Here is a 22,124-nt window from a genome sequence, read left to right on the forward strand (position 1 = left end):
TTTCTAATCTAGATCCAAAAGATTTTTTTGTTTTTTGTTGATAAAGTCTTTTACGTAATTTTTTTTCACAGATAATACTTTTGTGTTTAAAAAACTCACTGTCAAACCCAAGTTCATACAGATTTTCTCTTACTTTTTCTTCTAGAAGTGTAATAGTTTTACGTTTTGGTCTATGATCCATTTTGAGTAAATTTTTATATAAAGTGTAAGGTATGTATTAAGATTTATTTATTTGCACATAGACCTCCAATTATTCCAGTACCATTTGTTGAAAGGACTATCATTTTTCAATCAAATTATCTTTGTACTTTTGTCAAAAAAAATCAGATGACTGTATTTATGTAGGTCTGCTTGTGGACTCTGTATACTGTCCCACTGATCTATCTCTCTCTCTTTCAACCATCTTTTTTTTTTCCTTCTGTAAGATTTAATAGGTATATCATACTCTAGATTTTGGTTAACATATACTTAAGTGGCTCTTCTAGTTCAAGGTATCATACTCTGTAAAAGGATTTATTTTGTTCTAAAATTAGAATGAAAATATAACAACAACAACAAAAAGTTAAATAGAACTTGAGTGATGTGAAGCAGATAAAGACTGTTGTACAATGACACAATATACTAAGGCCAGGTCACTGCTCTGGCTGGAAATTGGGAGCTGTTTCACCTTAAAGAGCCCAGATGAAGTGTGCCCTTTGGTATAGTATATTTCCATGTCAGATTTACAGCTTTTTGTAAGGTTTTGTTTGTTTCCATTTTGTGTATATCTGGTTTAGGTGCCAGGTGCTCATCTAAAGTAATCTTGAGCAGTTACAGTATTTAAAAAAAAGAACAGTTCAAATAAATACACAGCATCAGCTTTCAAACACTGTTAAAATATTAGTTAAAACTTTTGAAAAAATAAACTGAGAAATTTCTCATACGTTTCTTTGTTGGAATAACACTATTTATCAATTTTATGAAAAGTATTTACTAGGGGTTTTTATATGTATGAATAGCAAAAAGCTCTGAATGACCTTAAACTACATGAATTAAGGTAATTCAAACATCCTCTCATACTATGACCATAATACCAAAGACTGAAAGCAGTGATGCTGCAATTTAACCATCCTTAGGTTGTAATTCCTTTCGAAAGGCAAGAGTCCTAAGTTGTCAATTTGTGTTGCAGGCCATGCTTAAGTACTATAATAGGTGTTTTGTCCCTGTATTAGTCCATTCTCATGCTGCTAATAAAGATATAACCAAGACTGGGTAAAGGAAAGAGGTTTAACTGACTCACAGTTCCACATGGCTGGGGAGGCCTCACAATCATGGCAGAAGACAAAGGGAGAGCAAAGTCACATCTTACATGGTGACAGGCAAAGAGAGCATGTGCAGGGGAACTCCCCTTTATAAAACCATCAGAGGCTGGGTATGGTGGCTCACGCCTGTAATCCCAGCACTTTGGGAGGCTGAGGTGGGCAAATCACGAAATCAGGAGATCGAGACCATCCTGGCTAACACGGTGAAACCCTGTCTCTACTAAAAACACAAAAAGTTAGCTGGGCGTGGTGAGTGCCTGTAGTCCCAGCTACTCAGGAGACTGAGGCAGGAGAATGGAGTGAACCCAGGAGGCGGAGCTTGCAGTGAGCTGAGATTTCGCCATTGCACTCCAGCCTGGGCGACAGAGCGAGACTCTGTCTCAAAAAAAAAAAAACAAAACAACAAAAACAAGAGAAGAAAAAAAATCCATCAGATCTTGTGAAGCTTACTATCATGAGAACAGCGTGAGAAAAGACCCAGCCTCATGATTAATTACCTCCCACTAGGTCCCTCCTACAACATGTGGGAATTATGGGAGCTACAATTCAAGAGGAGATTTGGGTGGGGACATAGCCAAACCATATCAGCCACCCCTTTTTCAACTTTATTTTAGGTTCGGGGGTATACGAAAAGGTTTCTTACATAGGTAAATATGTGTCAGAGGGGTTTCTTGTACATATTACTTCATCACCCAGGTATTATTAAGTCCAGTATGATGTCCCTTTTTTCCCACTGAAAATTATTACAGTTCACTGACACAACTTAGAAATAAAGCTAGTTTGGCTAACAAAAGGAACCCTCTCACTTTGTCTCCTTAAAGTCAAGTGACCATTGTCTTCTGCAAACATCTGAACCTAGCATTAAAAAGACAAAATAATCTAGATCCCAACTTGCTTTTTAACTTTATTTGCCCTTATTCACCTATGCTCCCAACATATAGGAAAAAGCTAAGCAACATGTGTATCTTTATTACTAATTAATTGACCACAAAACCTAGGAACAAAGATCTTTAAATAGCTACTAAAAGGTGAGCACATTTTGTTCCATAATTATTTTCATACTACACAGCACAGGCTAAAACAATAAAAGGAACAAAACGTAATTTTTAAAACTTCACTAAAATACTAAGAAATCCTACCTGAGAAAGAGCATAAAGCCAAACAATAAGGCTGTTGAATAACTCTGCAATGTTATCCTGGTCTTTGATTTCTGGGCTATTCTCCAATACCATCAGGATTAGATATCCTCACCTTCTATCACACTAAATGTATTTCCACAGGTCAGCTACATATATCATTTTTTATAGACGACTAGACAAGTACATACAAACTTCACCCAAAACTGACTCTTTCCAAACAGCAGCAGAATATAAAATACAAGGTCCCATAACACCCTAGTCTTTGTCCCAGGCCTACACAATATCTATCTGGATGCTTTGGAGCCAAGCCAAAGGTTTTAACTTCGTTAAACAAAGCCTGTCTTTAAAATATTTCAAGTTGCTGTCAATATTGTGAACAAAAAAGCATATCCGGAAATTTTCTTTAATTTATAATGACTAATAAAACTAAAGTAAATGCTTATCTAAAAGGAAGAAGAAATTGGCAGGAAGTCATTATATAACTTTCAAAGCTAAGAAAACATTCTTTTTTCAATGGAATCAAGAAAATCAAATATACAGTAAGGACAAATCTAACTTCCTATCTATTGAGTACATACATACCTTTGATCTCATGAATTTCCAGAACAAACTGAAAATACAGATTAAAAAGAAGTGATTCAGCAACTTGAACTCATATGCCAATTAACATCTGCCTTTGACCTTAAGAAAAGTACTTTTCAGAAAGAACAAAAACCCACCAATTATCATATAATTTTTAGACTTTTAAAATAAGATAACTGTAAATAAGTAGGTAAATCAACACCACAAATGTTAAAATGAAAAGCAGGCTAAGTTCATAACATAAAATTAGGAATTACAAAAAGCATTAACATGTATTAAGGATGTGTAAAAGAAATGTGAGTATACAAAAAATAAATCAAATGTGAAATTACATTTAAAAATATAACAAGGCACTGAAGGGCTTCAAAATAAAAATGGAAATCCTACTGAAGGTTTAACACTCACATAGGTGCATTTAAAAACATAATTAAATCAACGTAAATGCACACAACATAAATGCACACACAAATGCAACATAAATCCACTGAGACTCAGGGTACAGCTATATCTAAATAATAAAGAGTAAGGAGGGAGAAGAGATCAAATATCACTAACATATCAAAACTAGCAAAAAGCTAGGAAATAATCATAATGAATTCTGTGAGACTTCAAAATAGGTCATTACTGAATGGTTTATATTGTGTCTACTGTTATAAGATAATTACACGTAAAGGCCAAGATTCAATAAAACTAACAAAATAAAACAAATCCACTCATTTAGAAGATTAATGTTGATAAACACTACAGTGGTGGTTAGTTCTTAAAAAGTTGTAGAACTTTGTAGAAAAAAATGATTTCTAAATTATATACTAAACCTACTGAGGTTTTGTTGTTGTTGTTTTAGAGGGAGTAAATCCTAACATAATGTATTTTATGAAAGCCAAGCAAATTTTATAAATTTGTCTTTAGGTCACTTGAATAAGTACTCCTGGTAGAATAGAGGCAATTGTTTTAAATAGTATAGTCTGAAAAGGCCTCTCTGTTAAGATGATATTTGAGCAAGGGACTGAACAAAAAGAATGAATGGCCACTAAGAATAACTCAGAGACGAAAGTTTCATGCTGAGGTAACTAGAAGTGCAGAGGCCTGAAAGAGGAGTGACCTTGGTATGAGAAGAATATGCTTGGTGCAAAGTGAGCAAAAAGAGTAAAGTGGATAATAGCACGGCCAAAACGTGAGAAAGTAAAAGGATATGAGGACCAGGACACAGAGTGAAGGGGTTACCTTTGCCAGAAGAAAACAGATTCAGATGCAGATGGGTAGATTTGGTGGTGGGAAAAGGAACAAGTCCTCTCTCACTGCTTCTGTTTCTTTTTTTTTTTTTTTTTTTTTTTTTTTTTTTTTGAGACAGAGTCTCACTCTGCCACCCAGGTTGGAGTGCAGTGGCCTGATCTCAGCTCACTGCAAGCTCCGCCTCCCGGGTTCACAACATTCTCCCGCCTCAGCCTCCCGAGTAGCTGGGATTACAGGCACCCGCCACGGCGCCCGGCTGATTTTTTTTATTTTTTTATTTTTATTTTTGTATTTTTAGTAGAGACAGGGTTCCACCGTGTTAGCCAGGGTGGTCTTGATCTCCTGATCTCATGATCCGCCCGTCTCGGCCTCCCAAAGTGCTGGGATTACAGGCTTGAGCCACCGTGCCCGGCCTCTGTTTCTTAATGAAATACAAGGTGATCAGTCAAAAGTGAGAAGTGGGGTAGAGATGCTGGGTGTTGCAAAGTGGTATGACTCTCTTCCAGGAAAAACAAGAAAATCAACTACAAAAACTATTAGAAATAATGATGCAGCCATTCATTTCCTCCCTGCTGGATTCCCATCTTAGAGAACCTGCCCTATTCACAGGTCTGAAAGAAAGCAGCCTTGTATCAGTTTGGGTTCTACAGCACATAAGAGAAATTCCAAATAATGTGACTGAATCAACCTGAAAGGTACTTTATCTCATACAGGAAATGTCCAGAGGTAGGCATTTCACACTGTAACAATGGTTCCACAAAGTCTTTAAGGATGCATGCTCCTTCTACCTCTCTATTCTACCGTCCTTAGCTCAAGTCATCAAATCTGTGTGCCAGGCTGACAGGAAGAGGTAGGTATGAAAGAGGACTAGCTTCTTTCTTCCTTCCTTTAAAAAAGACTGCCTGAATGTCTGACACACTTCTGTTTCACCTTCTGTTCATTTTAGCCAAAATTTGGTCATACGACCATACTTAGCAACATAGGAGACTGATGAATGTGTTTCAGCTAAGCAGCCATGACTCCAGTTAAACAGTGGCATTCTGGTAAGAGGGAAGGATAGATGATGGAGGAGCTACTCATCCTTGCCACATCTGCATACTTCATGGCTTTCTATTTCCTCTATCAATGGCATAATTGAGCGGACACCTGACCTGGGCCATGCCAATAAGATTCTCTTTCCCAAACATTCAGATTTTGGACACAGAAATCCAGTCAATTTACTTCTGAAGAACTGAAGTGCAAGAAGTAGCAGAATAGAGTTCTATGGAGAAAACAGGTATGTAGAGGATAATGGAACAAATGAATAAAAGAAAAGTGTAACAGAAAAGCTGCAAAAGAAGAAACTGTAACTTCCTGACAACTTGCTTTCTTGAGAAGACTGTATGCAATTTTTTCATCTGGATTCTGTACAACTCCCCTATTCCTTCATACAGAAATTCCTTTACTTGAGCTAATTTGAGTGGGTTTCTATTCCTTATAACCAAAGGATTCTTAAGATACCTAATAAGAAAGTTACAATTTAATGTTGTATGTATATGAAGTGTTTTTCATCTGTGAAATTATGGAAGATATCCATTGTATTCTTCTCCACACTTGGGTGTAAAGACTGAAAAGATAAAATTTCCTTTAGAATTTTGTACTTCTAGAAGTCTGAATTAACTAGGAATTGATATATAGTTCTTTTTAAAATTCAGGTAATGGTAATTATATAATTTTTATTATATTTGCTGTGTTCTTCCTCTGGGCTGCCAGGAATATGATGATTAAATTTACTACATAGTCACAGATGTCGACAGCAATTTCTGTTTAAATCATAGAGACTGCAGTTGATTGCATTATCTTTTCCAACAGTTCATTGCTCCTCCCTATGAAAGGTTTATACTTCATCTTATTGACATCAGGCTTAACCATATCACTTGCTTTGGCCAGTGAAATAAAGTAGCATATGCCAATTCTAAGCAGACACTTTTAGAGCCAGCATATGATTCCTTCAGCACTCCTTTCCTTCTGCCATGAGAGTAGCACATTTCAGAGAGGAGCTGTTCCTTCATCCCAGGCCTAGAAGATGACGTGGAGCAGATCCACAGCTGCCCACTGGGATGTAGCCAGAGCAAGAAAACAAACATTAGCTGTTTTGAGCCACTGAGATTTGGGTGCATAACCCAATATTGCTGACTAATAAAGAAAGCAATTGAATAAGAAACAATTCAGGATATATGTTTATGTGTAGCAAAACTGAGGTATATTAGAAAGGTCCAACAGGGGTGAAAATATCTGAGGACAGCACTAGGAACATCTAGTGTTCCTATCTCAATGCTTATCACTACTACTTCTTAGCCAGTCTTCCAAGCCAGAAAGCTAGGAGTCATCTGGAATATATCCTTGGTATATTTGAAATATACCTTCAGGTCTCCTACATCCAATCTGTTACCAAGTCTTAATAAATCTATCTCCTTAATATCTCTCAAATCCATCCCCACAGATACTACACCTTAGTTAGGCCCTTATTACTTCTCCCTGGATGAGTGTAGAAATCTACCAATTCGTCTTTCTGCTTCAGTCTTCTTCTCATCCATCCCCTACGCTTACATAGAGTTATATTATAATATATGTGAAATAATGTCACATTTTTGCTAGAAACATTTCGTGTCAGTCTTTCTTTAGCTGGACACACAAAACTTGGCTCTGGCCAACCCCTCTCTAGGCTCTGTAGAGGTGTCATATCATTGCAGGTTCAAGTACTGGTTTCGCTGCTTTCTAGCCATGGGACATAACACAAGTCACTTAACCTCTTAAAGTACAGCTTTTACATTTGTAAAAGAAGGATCATAAAACAAAGTATATCTTATACCTTTGCTGTGGAAGTTATATTAGGGAAATAAGTTGATTTAGCAAAGTGTCTGGCCCCAAGGTAGAATAATAATAAATATTTCTGGAATAACAGAACAATTTCCTAGCTAGAACACCTATGAAACCTTCACAACCCTTATTTATTTGTATAGCTTAGATATTGTTTTCAAGTTGCTTATTAGAAACTAAGCAACTTGAAAAGAGACTGATGCTTACTAATTTCAGTATTTTGGGCCCTAGCGCAGTACCTAGTTCAAAGGAAGAATCGAAGTGGTATCCAAAGGGTAGTAAAGTCCTTTGCAGGGGTGTTCAATCTTTTGGCTTCCCTGGGCCACATTGGAAGAAGAAGAGTTGCCTTGGGGCACACATAAAATACCCTAACACTAATAATAACTGATGACCTAAAAAAAAAAAAAAACTCAAAAAAAACTCATAATGTTTTAAGGAAGTTTGCAAATTTGTGTTGGGCTGCATTCAAAGCTGTCCTGGGCTGCGTGTGATCCATGGGCCACGGGTTGGACAAGCTTGGGTTAGAGGAAAAGGGGAGTAAAAGAAGAGCTAGAGATAGCAAAAATAAAATCGCTAAGTATAATTTTCCCTCAGGCTCTTGCATAACTTTGTGTACTTTCGACTTTGTGTAAAACAAAGAAGAACTTTACTTATTCCGTGGTCCTTCTCTTCCTTATCTTCCCAAACTATACTTGCCAATTTAATTTACAGGGAATTCACAGTATATGGTCTAGGAAGGCCAGAAAGTAGCGAATATTTCACAATTTTTCAACATGACTATATTTGTTCCGGGGTAGAGACGAATGCTGAATAACTTAAAGAATGTTTTTCTGCACGTAATCTCAAATCTATGTTTCAAATGCACAATTCCATTCCCTATAAACTGATGCAGTGAGATCAATGGATTGTAACTCTCAAGGGTAATATAAATCAATACATTCTAAAGAGATGCAAATACCTCTTTTCTATTTTGACAGGACAAGCTTCCCCCACATATGCATTTCACTGCTTCCTGTCTGCCATACAAAATCTAATTGTAAAACAGTAGGGTTGCCATATTACTGATATATATAGCTGAAGTTCAAGGATTTTTTCTTTTTATTTTGAAGGTGATTCCTTGGATATGGATTAACTGGTTCTCAATGAACTGAACAGGCACTTTAAAAGTGGTATTTTTATTTCAAGTGGCCCAAGAAACGGTTTAGTCCAGAATATCCAAAATTCTTGCTATCAATGTCCAAACAGAAGAAAATAGAAGCTTGCCAGAAATGCCAAATATAGTATGGTTTCTATTACAATTAATGCTACTCCAAAATTTTAACCATAATTGGTAAAAGCAATTAAAACAAACCACCTAGTCTACATTGAGAGATTATGCAACATTATTTAAAGAATTGAATGTAATGTTAAAGTGTTATTTCTTTTAAATAGTGGCTCCAAAAACTGACTTACTTTATTAGCATCAGAGTCACACATATGAAATCGCTGATATTTGACTGTTTTTGATTTGAAAAAATGGCAATTTTGTGTTCAACCCTTTTAAACCTGGTATTTTGATCTTTTCCTGAAATATATACTGCCTACTTAACATCCATAGTACTTTGTATGCATATCTAGCAGAGCTGAATTGTAATTAATTGATGACAATTCTTATTCTTACACTATATTGTGAACATTTGCAGATAGAAACCATGTCTCCTTTATTTTCATGTTCCTGGAGCCTACCACTTCCTGGCACATATCAGTTCTTACACAGTGGCTGGGAACAAGAATAACATATATTTGAGAATAGAATGATTGGTTAGCAAAAAATATACAAAAATAAAATCAAGTTCTAGTAAAAATTAGAATGTAAATTTAATTAAATCTGGGACTGGTCCAAAGCTTAATATTTGCTGTTAAACAGAAAGATTTCCTGAAAATACAACATTTGGATTACTACTACTCCATACCAAAGCAAAAAAACAACTGCAAATTTTCTTTATTCAGAGACCAACTACCCAGTGTATACATCTTGGATTTCTATTTATCTTCCTCTCTTTTACTGTATGCTTCAGTCCAACAACATTGGAACAAAAGAGAATGAAAGGAAGCAGAAATGTTCTAGCTGGTTACTTTCACTCTTTGCTTATAAATGTTCTGTGAGATGAAGAGGGGCACATCCTAGAGATGATAATTTCAATGGTTTGAATTGGGTTGTTATAATATCTGTGGGTTTCAATGTTTACTAACCTGTTTTTTTAAATTTGTACTATCATTTAAAAATGTGCGCTATCCTTTAAATTTTGAAATTTAAATATTGAACTATCTTTTAAATTTCCTAAAGCAAACCATGTTTATTTACTAAGGATAACTCTGTACTTCCTAAGTCTAATAATAAAGTAAGAGAAGCTAGACACAAAATATAGTAAGAGTCAAAAATTATCTAAGTATGAGAAGAAGCTTATTAATGTTTCTGAAGTCTAGAAATCCTGGGGAAAAAAATATTCAAAGTTCCATAAGAAATCCTAATCATATATTTCAAACCCAACAAAAGAAGATTTGAAACACTAACAGCTAATTTAGATGTTCATCCAGGCCTCAGAAGGTATGAAAACATGACTCTATTATCCCATGCTCCATAATTTAGAGTTTAATCAATTCATAAGATCTTTAATTTCGACTTCAATATTCATATCTAAATTCCTAATGCCATCATTATAGTAATATATCTTATATTCAGTCAACCTAACAGAACTCCTGAGCAAAACACAAATTTCAGTTAACTTTATCAAACAAGATCATTTTCTCATAAAAACGGAAAAGAGCTGCAGTCAACTAAACACGGCATATAAATAGAACATGGCTGATAAAGTTAGAACCTGTTCAAACACTAAGACTGATGCCCTTCTAGTTAACCCTAAAAGATTATCAGGAAATTTTTAATGATTGTGATTTTAAGGTATATGTTAAGATTTCTTTCATTATATTTCAATTTGACATAATTAATTTAGAATCACAATAAAAATTTAGAAATACAATAAAATTATAGATGATAGAAATTGCATAATAAAAGATATCATTACCATAATGCTGTAATCGTCCTAACAAACCACTGAGTTTTTACTATCTGGTCCACTTATTACAGCTGATTTTATTGTTTAGTCATTTATTATGTATCAATATACAGATGCTAAAAACAAGCAGGGAAGACAACTCAATCTGGTTTACATGATCAACTTGCAGTAGCTGAGCTCCACCTACAGGCAAAAAAGGATTTCTTACAATAAGCTTTAAAATAGTACTTTCCAAAACACAAGCTGCAAACTACCCCCACAGTTTTCATCAACCTTGGCCGTATATTAGACTTACCTGGAGTGTTTTTAAAAATTTCTTATGGCTGAATACCAAAATTTATGAACAGCTTGTTCAGGAATGGGTTGATTCAAATGTACCAACAAGGTTGAGAGATACTGATTTTATTCCTTATCAGCCACATTTTAAAAAAACATTAGGAACACTCAAACATCTTATTTTCTTTCTCTAAAATTACTTGATTCTCACTTTCTTGACCCTTTTATCTTTCTTAAGATTAAAACCAAGTGCAGCTGAGATAAATGTCTTTAACCCTGTTGAACTGCAAAAGTCCTGTGAAAGACCTGAGGTAACCTTACAAAATATCATCCACTTTTACATTATTCTACGCCTCAGAAATAATCATGGAGGTATGTGTTTGGGAGTAGAATTCTTAACACTGAATGCATATTAGAATATCTAGAGAGTTTTGATAAAGTATAGTGCCCCAAATTAATGTATGCCCTTAGATGTTAGAAATAGCATTAAAAAAATACTTAGAGGAATAAATTTAACCAAGAAGCTAAAAGATCTGTCTTCTGAAAACTATGTAACATTGAAAGAAATTGAAGAAGGCACAAATAAATGGAAAGATATCCCATTCTGGATTCATGGATTAGAAGAATTAATATTAAAATGTCCATACTACCCAGAGTGATCTACAGATTCCAGGCAATTTCTATCACAATTACAATGTCATTTTTCACAGAAATAGAAAAAAATAATCCTAAAATTAGTATAGAACCAGGAAAGACCCCAAATAGCCTAAGCAGTCTTGACCAAAAAGAACGAAGTGGGAGGCATCAGGCTCTCTGATTTTAAAATGTATTATAAAGCTATTTTAATCAAAACAGCATGGTATTTGCATAAAAACAGACACCTCAACCAACGAAATAGAAGAGAGAGTATAGAAATAAACTCAGGTATTTACAGTCAATTGATTTTCAACAAGGCATCAAGAACATACAATATATAAAGAAAAGTCTCTTCAATAAATGTTGGGAAAACTGGATATTCACCTGCCGAAGAATGAAATTGGACCCTTATCTCAAACTATATGCAAAACTCAACTCAAAATGTACAAAAGACTTAAGGATAAGGCCTGAAACTGTAAAGCTACTAGAAAAAAAAGGGGGGGGTGGGGCGGGGAATAGCTCGCTGACACTGATTTCAGCAATGATTTCTTGGATAGGACTCCCAAAACACAGTCAACAAAAGTAAAAATAGACAAGTAGGATTGCGTCAAACCAAAAAACTTCTGCACAGCAAAGGAAATGAATAAAGAGACAACCCATGGATTGGGAGAAAACATTTGCAAAAGGAACTTAAACAATTCAACAGCAGTAAAACAAATAACCCAACTACAAAATAGGCAAAAGATCTAAACAGACATTTCTCAAAGTTTGCTTAGACTAGAATAAGTTTCGTGGCTTGGCACGGTAGCTCATGCCTACAATCCCAGCACTTTGGGAGGCAGAGGCGGCCGGATCACGAGGTCAGGAGACAGAGACAATCCTGGCTAACATGGTGAAACCCCGTCCCTACTAAAAATACAAAAAATTAGCCGGGCGTGGTGGTGGGCGCCTGTAGTCCCAGCTACTCAGGAGGCTGAGGCAGGAGAATCGCTTGAACCCGCGAGGCAGAGGTTGCAGTGAGCTGAGGTTGCGTCACTACGCTCCAGCCTGGGTGACACAGCAAGACTCCGTCTCAAAAACAAAAAAAGGAAAAAGCTTTGTAATGCATGCTTACCATAGTTAATGTATTTCAAAATTGCTAAAAGAATACATTTCTAATGTTTTCACTACACACAAAAAACGTAAGTTGCTGAAGTGGATAAATATGTTAATTAGCCTGATCGAATCTTTCTACAATGAATACATACAGCAAAACATCACATAGTAACCTATAAATATATACAATTACTATTTGTCAATTAAAAATAAGATTATTTTAAAAGTTAGAAACGTGGTTAACATTAGGAGATGAGGGGTAAGTAACTAGAATGGGGAAAGAGGTGAATTTATGGGCAATGGTAATTTTTTGTTTCTTGATCTGGGTGATGGGTATATGGATATATTTAGTTTGTAAAAATTTAGCTAGCTGTATACTTATGTGCACCATGAAATATAGTTAATAGACACACTGTTTGTATATTATACTTAAATTAAGAGTTTAAAAGTTAAAAAAGGATCTTCCCAGACTTTACTTCAGACCAAACAATTCTCAATCTCTGGGTGAAGGGCCTAGGAATTAGTATTTTTCAAAGCCTCCTCCGTGAGCCTAATGTGCAGTTGGGAGTGAAAACCAGTCCTATCATGGAACACAATGAATTCAATTTTTTATTTATCCACTCATTCCACAAGCTTTAATGACCAGTTACTATATGCTTACGATATTAGCTGCCTCTGAGGATATAAAGATAAATAAGATGTAGTCTCTAAAGAGCTTAGTTTAGGCAAAGGAGAGGCAAATCAATAAATCCCAATTGAAAATACAAGCAAGCTACTTACAAGACCCAGAGGAGAAAGTGATTTGTCAAAGAAGAATGTATTCATTTTTTACTCATGTATTTACAAAAATATTTGGGTACCTATGCTGTTTGAACATGGAGATACAAATGTAAATGGACATGATCACTACTTTCAAGAAAATTATAGTATAAGGATACACAAAGAAGAAAAATATATATATATAACCTAATACCATACTATTACAGAAGTATGGAAAGGGTGCACATAGGTTTGCACTAGGGAGTCAGGGAACATAGTACCAACTTGCTGACCTTGGAACTAACATGATACAAACTTGAACTTGTCCAGGAGCACTAGGGATAAAAATTAATATTCTACAGGACTGCTTCTCAAACTAATGCACATACAAATAACCTGGGGATCTTGTTAAAATGCAAATTGTAATTAAAAATGTGTAGGACAGGACCTGAGACTCGGTATTTCTAACAAGTTCCCAAGTGATACTAATGCTACTGCTTCACAGATCACACTTTAAATAGTAAGGTTCTTGAGAGAGATTAGTCTCGAGAGAGAAGAGACAAAGATCTCCATAGCAGGAAGACCAAGAAAAAAAAATTGGAAAGTAGCCAGTCAGTTATCAATAAGATGGCCTTAGTGGGAGTAGGTTCAGTGGAGTGGTAGGCAAGAAGCTAAATGATGTGTATTTAGAAATAAATAGGAAGGAGGTAGGGATAGGAAATAAAATGGAATGGTTTAGTTAGTTTTTACTCTCGAAGCAAGGAAGAGAAAGGAATATGGGTTGAAGAAATTTACTCTCATTTCATAAAAAAACCAGCAGCAAGGTGATCGACTGAGTGAGTGAGTTTGAAGTGTGAAGTAAACATTGTGGCGAGTGAGTAATAAGGAAGCACTGGAGACACAGCTGAGGCTGGAATCTAGAAATCCATAATAATACCAGCTTGTATATAGCTGTGTGATTCTGCTGAGCTGTATCCAGTAGTCAAGATATAGGCATAGAGAAGGTGGGCTGGAAAGAAAGTGGGATTGGTACATTTTAAAAAGGGAAGAGGAAAGGGATTAGAAATCCCAGGAAGTCAGAATAGATATAAGGGTGCCTATTCTCTAAGGAGAGAAACTAGGAAGCATTTTGGATTTGTATTTCCCCTGAGCCCTTTTTCCAAATGAACAACTAGAGACACTGTTGCGAACATATTACTAGGAGAAGATCCTACTGTATGTAAACTTGTTGAAAATTATACTGTTAAATATCATTCTCAAGTTTAAATATTAAGCACTCAATAAATACATGTGTAGGTTTAACATCCAAAGTGATAAAACAGTTTTAACAGATTCTGGATGTTTCCTTACCAAAAGAAGCAATACCACACATTTTCAGTAAAATTATACTTTGAATGGCTCCTTGCTTAAAGGGCTGGTAGGCTAGTCTAGTCTCTGATCCTACTGCTTAAATGGAAAAATGACTAAATGATAATAGAGTACTTCAAGCACAACCAGATGAGAAGTTATGTATCAAGAGTACTCATTTTTTAATAGATAATGATTTCACACTGACATCCTATCTGGCTGGCAGCTATACCCATCACGACTCAAACTGAGCAGTGACTTTCCTTTAAATATAATTATCCTTTTTACCACATTGTAATTTTTCAGTACATTTGGAGCTTTCCTGTTTTGTTGTTTTATTTTTTAACCATAAGTTAACTCCAGAGACTTGCTGGTATAAATAACCGAAAATACTAATGATCTGGAAATTTTTTTAAATTTATTTTTATTTTTTTAGAGACAGGGTCTTGCTGTGTCACCCATGCACAATCATAGCTCACTGCAGCCTAGAGCTCCTAGGCTCAAGCAATTCTCCCACCTCAGCCTGCTGAGCAGCTGGGATTACAGGCATGAGTCACCATGCCAGGGTCTGATTTTGGCAACTTTACGAACTGAAAAAATACGTGGTCATGAGACAATCATGGAAATTTCTACACTAGAGGAAAAAACTGTTTCTTCCCTTTGAAATTCTGTACTTTCTCCACTATCCTGACCTTATTTTTCTTTTGTTTCTCTTTGTAGGTAGGAGAGATAGGATGAAGGAGAGAGAGTAGAGAATGTGAATAATGAAAATGTGGGGGAACAAAACAGTTATAAATAAATGGGTGCTGTTTGCACCATTTACAAAGGCACACTTTGCCAATTATTTTACCTAAAAGAATCCAATAATGTCCACAATACTCATGTTTACCCAAAATATTCAAGCCACCTTTGGAGACTTATTTCTTATTTAATTTACTTTTCTTAGTAGAAAAGTATTTAATTTGCTTTTTAAATTTATTTAATTTACTTTTCTTAGTAGATTTGCAATGCACTTGAATATAGCTTTTTCCTCTACAGTGAATAGTACAAATTATGTGATTTTAATTTTGCAAATTATACTGATTTATAAAAGAGAAAAACTGCTTACATGAGTAAGTGGATATATATGTTCCTATGTAAGAAATCAGCATAAAAACTATGCTTTAAATGTCTGTTGTTTAAGTCATCCAGTCTATGGTATTTTGTATAATAGCCCAAAACACTCCTCTATCAATCCATTCTCCATACTAAATACAATCTGAATGTATCATTTGCCTGTAAAAACTTCAATGGCTCTCCAGTATTCTCATGATAGATCAGATTCCTAAATCTAGCTATCAATGCCATGTTTGGTCATCAGGCCCAAACTACAGCCAAGGAAATATTTTAAGAATAACTCTTAATTGTGAACTTAAAGTATAATAAAATGCAAACTTTGACTTTTTCTCCGTAACATTCATGTTAAATAATTTTTTTTAAAGAACTTATGAAAGGTGCATTAAAAATAGGACTTCAGTTCTTATACAAAATTTAGATTGCTAAATTATATTTATGTTATATCGCTATATAAACGGTATGTTGAAATTTTATTAAAGCTACAAGACAGCGTGGGAGTTTAAGCGACACGTTAAGTATACCAATAATATTTTGGTTGGTTCATCTTATTAAATTTTAATATAATTTTTGTTACCATTATTAACCCTAACTTTAAGAAAATTGCATAATTTTTTTAAATAAGAAACACATGGCCCTTGACATGGGGTGGAATAAAAACATTATGTTCCATTAATCTTAGTATTCATGCATTTAACTAAAAGTCACCGTGCTACTTGAGAGAGGGTGGTCTTTCAACTCTGATGAATCTAGAAGCAGATGTCATATGATCACATAAATCTTTAGTCTATATTAGCTAACTATATATAATAAGTATATATAATATAAATTTATAGTATATAAAATTATTCACCAGTGATTACTTGAGTGTCGGGTGATATTGTGGAAAACAGACATTTAAGATGACCTCCTAGTGCCCTTTCTAAATGTTCAAAGGCTATTGGAAATTTCTGGGAATCATTTTATTTGATTACATAAAGAAAAAAATTGAGGGAGCTATGCAATGATAGTGTGGAAATCCTTTTCAGTTTTTCTACATGTGGTTGAGAAACATGATAGAGAAAAAGAATGTTATTTAAATGTAGTTACATTCATCTTATCCCCAAATAGTATTTGAAGAAAACAATAATTAATTATTTTAAATATTGCTTTAAATAATTAAAGCAATGTTATTTAAAATGTATACTATGAAGTTGAAATAGAATCACAAAGGAGATAATTTTTTCAATTAAGTTGAATTTCAGGAGAATAAAATGTTGAGTTATAAATGCAACAAACTTTTATCACCAGACAGTAAACTTTTCATCATTTGCTGAAATTTATTTTATGATACTACTGAGCTTAGGATAGGTATATGGTATTTGGTAAATCAGACTTGAAAAGATATTTAAGAATGTTTTCAGGCCTATACATTTTCTTCATCAATTTTGACAAATTTTGCTCACCTAAATTATTTGAGGATGTCTCTTTTCTTTCTATACAATTACTCTACTGCTCTCACTGGTATTTAACAAATGCATTCTTTCACATCTAGGTAATACATTATTAGCCTATATATATGAACTTATAGAGCCTTTCTAAAAAAGGATCGGAGAGAAATAAAATGGAATTGAACTGACAGGATCATTGCTATGTTTACTTTAAGCTTGGTGTATTTTATTTTAGGCCCGCTACTGGGCCAATTTGTACAACTGTTATGTTTATCAAACATTATGAAAATAGTATTTTAAAAATTAGCTGAAGAGAGGATTCAATCTGAGTTAAAGTGAAATATAAAAAGACAAAAACTCTGATATCTAGCACAGTAACTGACTCACCTGCGGCTGACTGATTTCTTCTCCACTTCTCCTTCTCCAGCTGATTTAACATTCGCGCTTGTGTCCTTTTTTAACTTTTTGGCAATTCTTTCTCTCATCAGGTTCTTTTCATCACCATCAATATATTCATCATACTCTGCACTTTCATCTTTTCCATCCTGTAGAAATGGAAAATTTGCCAGGCACTCAATTTCCCCTTTCATTTCTAGAGATCTACTGTATCCACTGAATCTCCTTATTGCATTCTAAACTAGGTTTTTCTTTATTTTGTTTTCTTTTGTTTTGAATTATAAGCCTTTGAAGAATCTGCTACAGGTGGGAATAGCCCTGGGTTCTGCTCTAAGCCAACTATGTAATTATGGGATACCCCAGGAAAGGTTGTTTGTTCAATTCATGCCCACCTCCTTTGTGCGGCAGACTTCACCCTCTATATCACCCGGGCTATTGTATCTATCTATATTCCTATTCTTATCTCAGTGGGAAATGTGGCTTCTGAAGGCAGTTGGCCAGCATACTGACCTCAATACGGATCAACTCAAGTAGAAGAGGTGTAGTGCAGAAGCTGAGATTTCTATAATCCAAGTCATAGCAATCACTTCTCTTCTGAAAACCCTCTAGTGGGTCCCCAACTCACTCAAGGCCCTATGCAGTCTAAACCTCCCTGACATAATCTCCTACAACTCCAGCCCAGCAACACTAGCCAACTTTGGAGTTGCTGTTCTCTCCAGCCTGAAACAAACACTCTATTCCAGATATCTCTTCATTGCTTGCTCTTTCATCTCCTTCGGATCTTTGCTCAAATATTATCCTCTTGGTGATGAGATTACCCTATTAAAATGGCAGAACCACACACTTACCTCCAGTACTCTTTCCCCTTCCCTGGCTTATTTTCCAAAGTACTTATCACCTATCTGATACACCATATATTTTAATTATTTGTATGTGTATTGTCTCTCATCCAACTATAGCATACACTCCATGAGGGCTAAAATTCTGGCCTGTTTTGCTTACTGTTCTAACTCCTAGAATGGTGCCCAGCATTAACAGAGGGAGGAACGAAGGGAAGAAAGAGGGGAGAGAAGGAGAAGGAAGAAATAACCCCAAGTGGATCATTTTTCTTTCGTGATTCTTTCTTTGATCTGGTGAGTCGTAGTGAAATCAGGATTCTTAATTTGAGACTTGGGGACCCCTAAAGCAGTGGTCCTCAAAGTCTGGTCCTTAGATGGTATTACGTAGTTGTTTATTAACACCTGAAATTCTAGTCCTCATTGCAGACTTATTGAACCAAAATCTCTGGGGGCAGAAATTATGAATGTTTTCAACAAGATGTTTAAGCACTAAAAGTTGACAACCACCAACCTAAGCCTTCCATGCTCAGGCCTCAGGAGATCTGAAAAAAATTCCCGGCAAATTCATATAATTTTGGTTGTGAATGTAGGACATTTTCCTGTGAAAGGATCCACAGTTTTAGTCACCCACCCATGATATTAAGAGCAAATCTATACTTTTACATTCTATCCTATACATTGATCCTATCTTCTAGACCCATATTATGTTACACAGATGTCTCCAAATTACCTCAATCTTGAAATGTATAAAATTAAGCTCATTACTTTTCACCCTTCTCTCCATCTCAACCCTATGCTTTCTTTTGTACCCATCTAACAAGTTGCCCAAACCGGAGACCTTGTGGTTGTCTTGGACTACTCCTCCCTCACCTCATAGTATGGAATCAGTCACCTCCTAGACCTCTTTCAAATCTACCTCTTTCCCATCTCACAGCTGTGGTCTTATATCAAGCTCTCCTCCTGCAATAGCTTCCCAGTGGCTGTCCTTGACATCAATCTGTTTCCTCTAATTTGTCCTCTATAATATCACCAATGGTGATCTTCCCGAAATGCAAAATTGATCACAGCATCCTTCTTTTTAACAAACACCCTTCAACTGTTCCTCACTTCCTTTTGAGAAAAAATTCAAACTCCTCACCATGGCCTATGAAGCTCTGTAATGAAGCTCCGGCCTGTCACCACATCCTGTTCACGCTGGCCTGCTTGCAGCTCTTAGAACACACCAAACTCTCCTGCTTCGGACTATTTTGTATATGCAATTCCCCTTACCTTCAATACTCTTCTTCCTTGCTCTTTACAAGACAGACTCCTTGAAACTTTAAATCTCGGTTTGTATTTCCTAAATAAGGTATAATCTCTCCTAATTTCCATGCTTTAGTATATGCTGTTCTCTGAGCTAGAGGGACCCCACCCTTCACCACTTTCTTTTCTGACTTATCTAACTCCTAACTCTCATATAAGACATAAACAGCATCATCTCTTCCAGGAAGGTTTTCTTGACAAGGTCAGATATTCATCCTCTCTCTATCTCCTACTGATAGCCAGAGAGAGCCTTCTCTTTTGACTGTGATAATAGATAAATCTGTGTTCATGCATGGAAAGTTATGTACTTCCTAGTAAATTATATAATGCACAGATTAATGGGTTTTTATATACAAAGTGGCATATGTATAATTTGCAAAACTTGACTCTTATGTATTAAAGGAAAATCTTCCTTCTGTTTTGTTAGCTTTATTACCCAACGCAACCAATAAAGATCACTACAGTCTTGAATGAGAATCTTTTGAAATGTGTATATAAAAAGGGGACACTACTATAAATGACTGAAGCATTTCCCATGTATCATGTAGGATGCCCATACGCCAACACTTAAACTTTTAACACAATAAAATTATAACATCTCAAGTTTGAGTATTAATGTAATGTTATGTGAGGGGGAGAAAAAAACAGACTAGAAATTCATATATAAGATTTCTAATGTTGTAGAGAGATATATACACACACTCACGCACACCCCTAGAGTAAGGAAATATTCTAATACCTAAACAGATAATTTCTATTTTCATATTTTCCAAAATTTGACACATATAACTATAAAAGTTATACATTATACTATACTATAAAAGTAATATACATTACTTTTAAGAACAAAATTAAGTTTTTGTAAAAAATTTGTACTTTCTATGAATTGTTCAAACTATATTTATACCAAAATAAATACTTACATCATCTAAATCTCCCGCTGCATCACCTTTTTTACTATAAAAAAATAAGCAAAACAAATTTTAGTTTCAAGTAAAACTAATACAATTATTTTATAAACCAAAAATCTAGAATAGTTTGCTGGGAATAACATTCCAAAAATGTATTTCAACATAGGAATTTAAGAAGGGAATTATAGAACAGATGGAAACACTCTTTATAAGTGGAACAAGTATGATTCATTAGCAAATATATGCATTCACTAGAATTTGAAAGAAAAAAAGCAAACAACAACCAACAGTGCTATTTTTATGAACGATGGTCTGCAAAGAACAATTTCTTCTATTGGCTTGAAGTATTCTGGCTAAAAAACCCCAAATCCTTCAAATAAAAGGATATTAAGAAAAGATTGTCCTAAAACAGGAGTTTCAAAAATGAGCTAAACTGAGTACAACAGCATTGTAGTGCCCCTTGAGATACTGGCCCAGTTTATCTTGTGCAATTACACCTAACACCAAGACATGTTCCCTTCTCAAAGAGAAGAACAAAGGTAGCAACACAACTTTCTGTTAACTCCTCAAAGTATGTGAGAATTTACAGTCAGTGGACTGGCCCCCAAACTGGTAACTTCTTCACAAAAACCTTCAACTCTAATTTGTTCATTCATGATACAATTAAGGCAAAAATGCTTCAAGGAAAAACAGCAAAACAACCTTGAATTAAACATTAAACTGTTAAAGCAAACAGTTTCCAGTCCTAACGTAATGGTAAAACAATTTTAAATATAACTTATTCAACAGAGGTAGAGAGCAAGTGCAAAAGTGACTAGAGTGTTTCTCTCTATCAAGCTTGAAGTTCTCTATCTCTGTTATCAAAATGCTTTATTTTTTTGGCTGGTTTTGAAATTTTTGATTTATGAGTACCAACTGTTTACTCACAGAAGAAGCAAGAAAATTATCTGACCCAGAAAATTAAGAACTTAGGATCACACCAACAATGGACTAACCTTTCTACAACTGGAACAGAACTGAGATGTGGATCATCCTTAAGCAAGTCATGACTACTTTTGCTTTTGCCCTTCATGCTCTGGAAAGAATGTACAATATAATCATGAAGGGGGAAATAAACAGTATTCCTAAATGACGAGTTAACAAATTTACATAAAACCTAGCAATGATATAATATGGTTAGCAAAAGACGTATTCCTGAAAGGTTCAATACAAACTAAAGTTTTATAAGTAAGAATCTTATCCTTCTATTGACTGAAAATAGTATTTTAAAACACCTTTTCTTTAAAAAAATGATATATCATTAAAAAGAAGTCTGCTGAATTACCAACTTGAAGCACTAAATTCTCATCATAATTTGTATGCAATGAAACTAGTTCATTTTTATGACCCCTATAACTTAGAAGCTAGATCACAAGAGTACTTTGAAATAAATGCACTCTATTATTCTTCAAATATGCCACCTATACTACACAGAATCACTTTTTAAAATGTTACTCAAGCAAAAGATGAGTACATCCCCAAGGAACTACTTACCAACAGCAAAAAAAGATGTAGAAGAGCCTCTTGAGCATGAGAATATTTATCAATGACCAAATATTTATGAAATGCTTTAATTTCAAAGTTCATATTTTCAACAAATGTACATTTTAGAAGGGAAACAAGACATAAAAAGGTTTAAGAAGTAGCATTATAAAACAAAAACTACTGCTGCTATTAAGTATTAAATATACATTTGTGTATATATATGTGTGTATATATGTGTGTATATATATGTGGGTGTATGTATATGTGTATGTGTGTGTATATATATATATATATATGTATTTTTTTTTTTTTTTTTTTTTTTTTTT

At 34.8% G+C, this 22,124-nt stretch overlaps 1 protein-coding gene across 4 annotated transcripts in view; it reads right to left on the reverse strand.

Moving 5' to 3' along the window:
• The window catches only part of CWC27 (CWC27 spliceosome associated cyclophilin), a 271,511-nt gene that overhangs the window by 215,791 nt on the left and 33,596 nt on the right, over positions 1-22,124 (reverse strand). For 3 of the 4 annotated variants that reach the window (XM_017877115.1, XM_017877114.1, XM_017877117.1), the window contains 3 exons: positions 21,270-21,349; positions 20,287-20,320; positions 17,214-17,371 (listed from right to left, as the gene is read on the reverse strand). In XM_017877115.1, coding sequence (XP_017732604.1) covers positions 17,214-17,371; positions 20,287-20,320; positions 21,270-21,349 — 272 coding nt within the window. Of the gene's footprint in view, positions 1-12,983; positions 13,946-17,213; positions 17,372-20,286; positions 20,321-21,269; positions 21,350-22,124 lie in introns of those variants that run through there. The other variant, XM_017877116.1, reaches the window with a different exon arrangement.

Source organism: Rhinopithecus bieti, unplaced genomic scaffold (assembly GCF_001698545.2).
Source record: "Rhinopithecus bieti isolate Rb0 unplaced genomic scaffold, ASM169854v2 scaffold_10181, whole genome shotgun sequence".
In the NCBI taxonomy this organism is placed as follows: Eukaryota; Metazoa; Chordata; class Mammalia; order Primates; family Cercopithecidae; genus Rhinopithecus; species Rhinopithecus bieti.